The sequence below is a fragment of the Oenanthe melanoleuca genome, chromosome 7 (assembly GCF_029582105.1).
Source record: "Oenanthe melanoleuca isolate GR-GAL-2019-014 chromosome 7, OMel1.0, whole genome shotgun sequence".
Taxonomy (NCBI): domain Eukaryota; kingdom Metazoa; phylum Chordata; class Aves; order Passeriformes; family Muscicapidae; genus Oenanthe; species Oenanthe melanoleuca.
Window position 1 is genome coordinate 23,271,665 of NC_079341.1, and position 10,289 is coordinate 23,281,953.

The 10,289-nt window shown below is 40.8% G+C and overlaps 1 protein-coding gene across 1 annotated transcript in view; it reads right to left on the bottom strand.

The window, feature by feature from the left end:
- XRCC5 (X-ray repair cross complementing 5) overlaps positions 1-9,806 on the bottom strand; it is a 49,229-nt gene extending 39,423 nt beyond the window's left edge. The window contains exons 1-6 of the mRNA XM_056496639.1: positions 9,696-9,806; positions 7,514-7,627; positions 6,789-6,972; positions 5,101-5,149; positions 3,432-3,554; positions 529-717 (exon numbers count right to left, since the gene is read on the bottom strand). Coding sequence (XP_056352614.1) covers positions 529-717; positions 3,432-3,554; positions 5,101-5,149; positions 6,789-6,972; positions 7,514-7,627; positions 9,696-9,713 — 677 coding nt within the window. The 5' untranslated portion in view covers positions 9,714-9,806. The remainder of the gene's footprint in view (positions 1-528; positions 718-3,431; positions 3,555-5,100; positions 5,150-6,788; positions 6,973-7,513; positions 7,628-9,695) is intronic.
- Between the last annotated feature and the right edge of the window lie 483 nt (positions 9,807-10,289).

The following is a 10,289-nucleotide window of genomic DNA, read 5'->3' on the forward strand; positions in this document are numbered from 1 at the left end:
GCATTCCTAATGCAAGAAAAAATAAAAATACAAAAGTATATTGTTTGTCACAGTAGACTGTGATTAAAGAGCAGGATTCAACAAACATTTACTCAAAGAATTCATGGGAGTTTATCAAACTAGAGAGCTAAAAGAAGTCTGCGACCAAAGAACAAAGGCTACCATTAAATACAGATGTTCAAGCTGCACTATGCCACAAATTTCATCGCTTTCTAAAACATGTTTTTGAAATGACATTTACAGAAATGTTCTCTCCAAAATCCTCCAACACTAAAGATGGAAGAAAACTGATTTTCGGTTTTTTAAACACAAGATAGAGAAAATTAATTTTCCCCTGAAATCTCTAAGCTCTTCTACTTATTCTAAAGCCACTGAAGAAGCTGAATGAAACAGAGTGAGGGTACAACAAGTCATAAAATTCATTGACTTCAATGAAACTGTGACACAAGTAATTACTTAACTTCATCTTTTGGAGAAGAAATCAGAAAGTATATCTATAGTACAATAACCAGGATTAACCAAACTTACCTGAAAGTATAAATTTCTTCCAGCCCTCCTTCTTCATCCAAAGTATACATGAGTTTCCTCACCACATCAATACCTTGCTTTTGTTGTTCAGTTAAACACTTTTTTGGAAAAATGTCTCTGTGCATATGAGCATGTACACTGGCACTTGGATCTCCAATTCCATCACCAACACTCACTGGAAATGGCAGACTAAGAAGAAAAGAAGAAGCAGTTAGTTTGGCTTTCTTCCTTATTAAAATAACCAATCAAAACAAAACAAAAATGTTCTCAGAATCAACAATTCCTATCTAGCTGCAGACAGATTTATAAAGAGCCACAGGACTTGCAAAACAAATTAAGCAGTTTTTCAAGTCTACTTGGCACTGGTAGCATCTCGAGCAGAGTGATGCACCAGTGCTGGCTACTGTGCATCAATAAAGACATCCAAGTACAGGAATAGATTAGACAGTCAAGTCAATGCTGATTAGAAAGCAAGATCCATTTAAAAAGACTGAACAAAATAAAGCCCACAGAGAAGGGAATTAGAGGGCAAGACAGCCTTAAATATAAAAAGCTGTTGCAGAGAGGAAGGAAACAATCAGTTCTTTTTATTCTGTCTGCACTCCAATCACATTATGAAGTCAGGTCAGATAGTCAAAAACCTGATAAAGGCATTTCAAACCATAATCTCTAAAACCAACTGCCTGAGGAGAGAGGAGAGTCTCCATCACTGCAAATCTTTATCGGAAGGTTAGCCAAACACGGCTCAGCAGTGACACACATACACCTGACCCAGTCTGAGGTAGAGGACTGCTCTACATGACTTGTTAAAGGCTGTTCCAGGCCTGTGACTGTATCAGCTCCAAATGCCAGCAAGCAGGATATTCTCTGCAGTGGAGCTAATAGGTATTTCTGGAGCAAATGTTACTCTGAGATTTTAATAGCTTACAACACTGGGTGAATTTCTGACTGAAGGTGACACATTTTTCCTGCACTTCATGAATTAGATTTTAAAATTTAGCCAGGGGTTATAGATAAAATGATTTTGCTTCTCTTCAAAATACAGGAGAGTGTTAACTAAGTATAACAAACACAGAGGAGAAAAATGTGTAAGATCCTCAACCCTGTGCCCCTGAAAACACCTGCAGATTTTTCAGGTCTTTCATCTGATCCAATTCTGAATGAACCACATGATACCTTTCACCACATTTCTACAAAATGAAATAACTTAAGCATTGTATTATGTTTTGTCAAAAGCAGCCTACATATCTCTACCATATTTTCACCTCATTAGTCCTCACTAAAGTTATCCATGAAGCAACACATAATAAGCAGAGTTAACACTATGCACAACAGTGTCACATCAAAATTAAAGATCAAGCTTCAGCAAAGTGTTTGGTATCTTTTTAGAAAGCAGATTCCACTGACAAAATATAGAAACTGTATTTTTAAGCTGATACGGCAACACCAAAAAGCTTCAAACCTCTGACAGGTGTAAGTTAGGCTATGTTCACTGTTCAATGCCCAGAAACTACTGTGATGAGAAGTATGTAATACCAACACTTCACGGTGCTCAGCATGTGCTTGGCACCTGGAAATACAGAGGAAAACCAACCATCTGCTGCAAGTTACAACCTAGTCTATGAACAGGGCATAAGCAATGGAAGCATAGGTTATAACAAAAGATGTAGCAAGAAATTATTTTTAAACAAGCATTTTACACTTGTACAAATAAAAATCAATCCTTTGCTCCTGTGGCTGGGAGACAGGGTGCAAACCTGCAGCCAATACTGTAACAGCCACGTTTATTTTGTAATTCATAGACAAGGGAGCAGCAGCTGAATACCAGGGCTCCAAAAGGTGTACTCTGACTGGCAGAGATACTCAGATTCATGGGATTGCACCTCTACTGCCTCCAGTGCCCTACAACAGCTCAAATAAGCCAGGAGGGGAATGTCACATTGGAAGCATAACTGCTTTTGCTGTGTCAACAAAAACTGACATTTTTGCATCCAGCCTCCCCTAAGCAAAGGCAAAGATTCTTTTGTGGAGGATCAGACCATGATTTTCAGTCACATTTTTCTAACCCCTCTTTTATCTTCCAAATGGGTTGACAAATGGCTTAAATGAATTCATTATTAAGTTCACAACATTGTTCCTTACAGGATGGAGGATCTAGGCAAAAGTACATGGTCAGAAGTTAAACTAGGGCTTTAACTTTCTCCTGTGAAAGTATTTATTATAAACAGCCACAAAGTTTTGCTTTCAAATAAACTCCTCTAGAAGGCTCGCAGCTTCCAGTTGCCATCATATGCAACAGCCTTAACACTACCATTCATTATTTGGATCAATGCCTATATCTACAGCACAACAATCAAGGGATTCCTGTTCCAACACTTTGTTCTAAGACATTGTTTCCATTTTCCAAGCCCCCCATTGTGAATATAACCCTTCTCTTCAGACCTGCTCCTCTACTGACACCAGAATCAAGCTATTGACATCTGCAACACTACCTCATTATTTCTTCCCAGTAACATCCTTACCTAAAAGGATCTAGGCTGTTGCTGTGACAAAACCACTGTTTCTGAGGCTATTTCTGGCTTATTGTTTCCCAATTCTCTGCTTATATTTTCCTTTCGTCTCCCATTTTAGACTTTGGATCTAAGCTGTAAACTTAAGTGGAGAAAAAGCCATCATTTTAACATTTATTTGCACATTATTTAACCAAGGGGACTTGGCTCATAACTGGAAATCAAAGCACGTATAACCAACAGAAGTACTTACAATAATCATATTACTTACTGGTACACCTCTAAAGAAACCATACACCAGCAGATCACCAGCTATTTTGAGATAATTATTAAGAAAGAATAATTTTCATTTTAAAAAATGGCATAGTATACAGCAGCCATTTTCATACTCACAAAAACTGAAGTGAAATTCCGGTTTTTTTCAAGTTAGCAATGATAATTCCCAGCTGATCCTCACTGACAGGACTATTAAGGTCTGTAAACAGTTCAATGTGTCTCTTCTCATATTTCTTTCCTCTTAAAATAGAGAAAAACATTTACATATATTGAAAATATTGTAAGGCCATTTTTAATTCTTTCTTTACACAATAATAAAAGTAATGTATTTGTAATTACTTTACCCAAGATATGTACTTGTAAAATGAAAGAAAACAAATAAACCTACATGGCAGAAGTTGTTCTATCATAGATTATATTACTTCTCCTAAGTGTTTATATGATTCCCCTTTCTCCCTCCTACCCTAAAATTGAGGACTCTAGTCCTGTGACTATAAATCACTAACTACATCTAAATGAATGGAATTCTGCCAATTTTCACCAATGTGAATAAAATGCTAATAAAATATGTTAGGCTGCTTATGGATTACACTGATCATTTCCTTTGCAGCTGTAAGTCTGTTCTTGTGAAAATGTATTTTAAATTACTGCTGCTGGTGGGGGTTCCATTTTAGTAATCTAATTCAGTAGATTAACTGGAGAAGATGGACTTTCAAGACTACTTAATATACTAAGAAGTAGTAACAGTACAGATCAGGAAGCCTGGCTAGTGACAGAACAAAATTCAGTTGAATTGGTAGTTTTGATCTGGATAATTAAACATAAGAGTGGTTTTCTTGAATTTTTACCCTATAGTATTTTCTCAAATGAAGGCAAACTACATATCAAAGGGGCTGGTGCATATAGGCTACAACAAAACCTGTTGCTCCATAGCTATTCAAGACTATAATGCCATAAACACAGTAATTTTCATTCACAACTCAGTCTTAACCATTAAATGGATACAGCTTTCCACACTGATTAGAATTTATTAATAAAAACAAATTGCATCACTAAGTCTAGTCTTCTGCACTCACAAATAGATCATATAACCTTTTTAGAAACATGTTCAAGCTCTGGTTTGAGAGGAAATGCAGTTACCTTCCTTTCCCTTCACCACTAGTTCAGAGTGTTAGAAACACCTTGCCAGCCTAAGCACACTCACTGACAACTTTGTAACACTGATGTCAACATTTTTTCTCAGCTTAACGAGTGGTTTTTTTCCTACTGCACCTTCATTCCCACAGCCTATTTACATACAGCCATATATTTGCATATGTACATAAATATTTGCATATTTACAAACAGCCACATCATCTCCAACAGTCTTTAAATTTCAAGGCTGAACAAATTCACCTTTCTAGTTTTTTCTTTCTAAAATGTGCCATCACATTTAAATTCAGTAGCTCTTTTCTAGGCATCTTAACATCCAGATTAACACTTTTTGAAAGCAGAACACAAGGAATATGACAGAAAGGGAAGGCTTTGTGCTTTCTATAATGGCATTAATACCCTCATGGCTCTACTACAGAGTTGCCAGTTGCCTCAGAAAGCTCTCCAATTGTCTGGAAAAGTCAGATGTTTCACAAGGATTTTTTGGAGACAAACTTCTATAGTGTGCTGTTTATCTTAATTTTTTTTTTAAGAAAGCACTGCACACATTTATAAATACTGGAAATATAAGACCAACAAGAAAACATCAGTGCAAAGTCAGACTTCTGTATAAGACTTCAGGTTACATACTCACATTGTTTGCTTCTGAAGCAAGTCCATACACACAATAATGGCATCCAAAACTAAGCAAAATTAAGAAAAATCTTAGAACGTGAATCAAGTAACAAAAAGTGGTATAAAGCAATTTTAGATTTTCACTCCTTCTCAAAGACTGACAAACATGCATTTAAGAAATACTCTTTTAAGATAAATACTTTTCAAATAACTAATGTGCAAGAGGTTCCTATATAACTTGTCTGTATTGTGATCTTGTCTCTGCCCCACTTACCCAATGGAACACTAAAAAAGCTATTTCAGATCCCAGCCTCTCAACTGTCAATGAGAGGCTCAAGTCCAATGAAGAGACAATCCAACCTTTAGGCTGTTACTCTGAATCCATCAACAATATTTCAATATGCAAGTTTTTCTTCAAAGCACCTGCATCTGACAATCTCTTCATTTTTTCCTCATCACAGTTCCCACTGGGAATGTGTGAGCCAGCTGACTGGCTGAACACTTCTCTGAAACAGCTCTGACTGCCTGGATAGAGCTCACAACAATCATCTTCTGGCCAGAGAGAGACAACACAGAAAATTGAACTGCATGTAAATGAAACACACAAAGGAACATTATATAAATGAACCTTTAAAACTTTTCACTTTATATGTAACTAAGAGTAGAACACATTCAAACATGAATGGAAATCAAACCAGGAAGTGGTATTTAGCAATGTCAGAAATACTTTATAAATAAATCAATCTGATAAACCTCTATTCTGCATTCTCTGGGGTACAGACAGTTTTCCTCACAGGAGCTGGCATGGAGCTGTCTTGAAATTGTGCTGGAAACAGCGATGATAATATAGGGATGGTGTAGTTGTTGGTGAGTAGTGTTTGCACAGAGCCAAGGTCTTTTCTGGTTCTTGTACCACCCTGCCATTGAGGAGGCTGGGGGAGCACAAGAAGCTGGGAGGAAACACAGCAGGGACAGCTGGTCCCAACTGACCAGTGGGATATCCCACACCACATGGCATCACACTCAACATGTATAGCTGCCAGAAAGAAGGAGGATATTCAGAGTTCTGGTGTTGGCATTCCTAGGTAACTGTTAAGTCTGATGAAACTCTGCTCTCCTGGAGATGGCTGAACACCTGCCTGCCCATAGGAAGCAGTGAATAATTCTTTCTTTTACTCTGCTTGTGTACACAGCTTTCAACTTCCTTATTAACCTATCTCAACCCACGAGTTTTCTCCCTTTTACTCTTTCAGCTCTCCCCCCTCCAACCGGTGGGGGAATGAGCAAGTAGCTTGTGGGGCTGAGTTGCCAGATGGGCTGAAATCATGACAGTCTGGTTTCTGGTACTTCTGCTGACTTATTTCATAAACAACATTTTTATTAAAAAGCATAAACCAAATTCCGTAATGCTATTTTTAAAAATACATGCCTTATTTGAGGCCTAAAATTATATTATTATCTTTGTTCTCTTTAATTAACTGAACACTTCATAAAAGCAACGATTCCTTAAGGCCAAGACTACATCTGTTAGCCTAAATGAACGTCAAAAAGCAGCTAAATCTGCTTTTGGACAAACTAACAAACACAAATTAGCTCAACTCTGACAGCAGTTAAAACTTGGGAGGCTGAGCCCAATTTCACAACACTGACTTCCTGTCTCCTACATAGCTGAATCAGTTCAGGGAGCGCTCTGCAGCAAAAGGATACAGTCTGCTTGTTCAGAGCCTGCTTTAATCACATCTTGAATGTCTTCCAGCAAATCAAAATCTGGCAGCTGTAGTGACCTGTGTACAGTAATGTTTTGGTATTGATCCTCACTGGCAAGGCCATTGCTAGTGCCATCAGTGCCAAACAAAACTACAGCGACTTCATCTTTACTCTCAGCAAAAACCTGCAGATACAGAGAACAGATACAAAACAGGTATTAAAACATAGGTAGATTCATACACAACTATGTTAGGCAGATTACAGCAAGCTGAACTCCTTTTGAAACATCAATTATAATGGATTTACTGTTTTTTATTTATTCAGTGCTATCCTCCCAAAATGTAATCTTACAGCGAGTTCACAAAGTTAGATATAATTAAAGTAACAAATTGACAAGAGGCTATCTGGGATAAAATAAATAGAACTGTCTGATTCAGTTCTCAAAATGAGTCTTCTGTGTAGTAATTATTAAGTGTTGAAATATTTTCAACAGAAGGAGTTTCCATAAAAGTTTCTACTGCCCTGAAGAAAAAGGGTGACCAACCCAACTATCACATCTCATGCACAAAAAATACAGCTGAAACAAAGAGCACTGTCACTCCTGCATAAACAGAGACTAATTCTCACTCATTCCTCATTTATTTAAATTATTAGTAAATGAGGAAAATGCTTCACAGATGTTATTGCTCCCTCTCCCTTTTTAACACTTATGAAATCATACACACCTGACGCTGCACAAACTTTGTCATAATCTTCTTGGCTTGGTCAAGTGAAGACTCTCCACCAGGGGAAGAGCTGCTCATTGTAAGGCCTACATCCAGGCACAGCACTATTGCCACCTGCAAAGAATGAGTAAAAAAATAAAAAAATAAAATACAAGCATAATTACTTAAAAGGTTAAAAGGGTACATACAAAACCTAACAATCAAATTACATTACATTTCTTTTACAGTAACTGTTAGTAAGAGACAATGGTGGAAGACAACTGGTATAACTGCACTGAAAAGAAAATAATTTAATCCTTTACAATATTCCAGACATTTCAGTGGAAAATACAAAAACATCCTATGTTACACAATAACCTGTAGAGAGCATGCAATTTCTATACAACCCCATGAATTCATTAGTGATCTAAGGGCTTTTCTACACTAGGAAATTAAACAAATATTTTAGTTGACAATTACAAGAATGAATTCCAACTTCAATTGAGGGGCTTAAATCCCTCAAGTTAGTCTATGTTTCTGATCACTTCTTTGTCTGATCTATACAAAACACTGCCCTAGTCTGCCCATTCATTGATTTATACACTAGAATTAAATAAAATTGTTGCAAATTCTCGTTTGACTCTAAGTTCTTCTAAAGTTTTTCACAGACTCTCCTTGATTAATTATCCAGATGAATGTAGTTGCAAGAGGAATTCAGCAAAATGAGGCCCTGCATGTCCAAGGCCAGCTCAAAATTATTCTCAAGGATTAAAGCCAAGTTCCCTAAATATGCATCAAAACCTTGCTTGACTGCCAGCAGATTAAATTACACTGCCTGAGAAAATTGTTTGCCAGAACACAGGAAAATCGGGTACTACCTAGACTGGAGCCAGCTAACTTGTTTTAAAATACAAAATATATCAAATTGCAGAAGAAATTAAGGTGACAAAAGGATGTGGGCAATAATCCTAAATCTGTCAAGTGACACAAGATGCAGAGTCTGCTTTTCCAAAGCAAAGAACCTGATTCTTTTTGTCACCCACATAAACAAGTCTTAAAACCAAGTTAAGAATAACTTGCCAAAGTTAGCAGTCTAATGCTCTACTTTAGCAGCTCTCCAGCTATTTGCTTGCCCTCCTTCTTTCCCCAGAATATACTGTGCACCTCCCCTGTCATTTTAACAAGCACTGGTTAAATCCCCTGCATTCTGCAGGGAGGGAGGAAGGAAGCTGAGCAGCAGAGCTCCACAAGTTGTCCAGCAGGTCACACTCAGTTTCAACACTCTACTCCTCACCCTGCCTTCACCTGTGGCTTGTCTGGAAGGTGAGAATGAATGTCTGAGTCGGCCAGGTCTGCAGAATAGAGTGGAACAGAGGCAGTTACTGAGGCTGCAGCTGCAAACCCTCCTTGGCTTGGTGCTGTGCTGCCTAAAAACACACAATGGCTGGCAGTCAAATCCATCCTGTTGCCCAAAAGGGGTAATATTCTCTTCAGAGATGGCAGGATGACAGCAGAGAAGCCAGAGAAGCGCAGGAGTGAAGAGCTGCTGTTTTGCTTACGAAACACACAATCAAGTGTCAAGTGCCAAGTCCTTTTCTGGAAGGCAGCAAACCCAAGCCGGGTGCCCGTTCAGGAACGTGAAACTCTCCTTGAGAAAGAGGGCAGCTCTTTTGGCATCCCTCCTCTACGTCTCTCTTCAGCTGTTATTAACCCCTGGGCATCTCACCCGAGCAGGCAGAGCTCTCTGTCAGCTGCGGGGCCCTAAGGGACACCTTCCCGATGTGACCGCAGGGCAGCACTGCCACACCTGAGCTGAATTCACCTGCTCTGCTCACGTACTGATAGGGGCCATATGGAACAAGCCTGCCTTTATCTCTGACCTCTCGGTGCCGAAGTAGCTATAATAAAGCAAAGAAAGAGATGGCTACAGCAGCACAGATAACAGATACTAAACTGCCCTGTATTACGAGACCTTAAAATAGCTTCACTAACAAGATTCCCTATACGCACCACATACACAAACTGCATTTTCAACAGAGAAAAAACAGTTCTAGTGTTATTTTAGCAAGAGCAATGGCAGTCACTGCTGCGGGAACACTGATTCCCGCTGAGCTGGACAGCTTCGCAGCGGCTCGGCCAGCACGGGGAGGAGTTACCCGGTGCCAGGGATGGTGTATGTGGGACCCCCGGCCCCCGCCCTCACCTTGCCGCTGGGCGCCATCGCGCTCGTGCCGGGAGCGGTGCGCCGCGCTCAGCGCTCCGGCCGCCGCCGCGCGCCTCCCGCCCCGCGTCCCCCCGGGAACACGGCGGCGGCGCCTCGCGTTCCGCGGCGGGGGCAGCGCCGCCTAGCGTTCCGCGGCGGCCACTCCCAGCCCCGATCCCGCCGTCGGTCTCGGCCCCGCTCCTCGGTCTCGGCCCCGCTCCCGCCTCCCCCTGTTGGGCCGGGGCTGGTTCGGGACAGGCGGAGGGGGAAGCTGGGCTGGGTACGGCCGGGAAGGGAGAAGCCGGGTGTCCCCCGCATGTTTCTCCTCCGGGCTCCCCCCAGCCCTTCCTCAGATTGCCGCATCTCGCAGGCGTGGCTGTCATTTTGGCCACAGGTCGGGCAGAGCGTAGCCGTGCACAGCCCGAGGGGGCTGCACTGGGGTCCCTGAGGAGAAGCGGTGGCAGGGCAAGTGTCAGAGGCTCTTCTGCCCTGCCCTGTCGTGTCCTAGAGCACCTCCCGGTTCCCCCGTCCCTCACCCACCCTGATGTAACCCGGCTGCCAGCCCGGCCCCACGGAGCCGCTCACTGAGCCCCA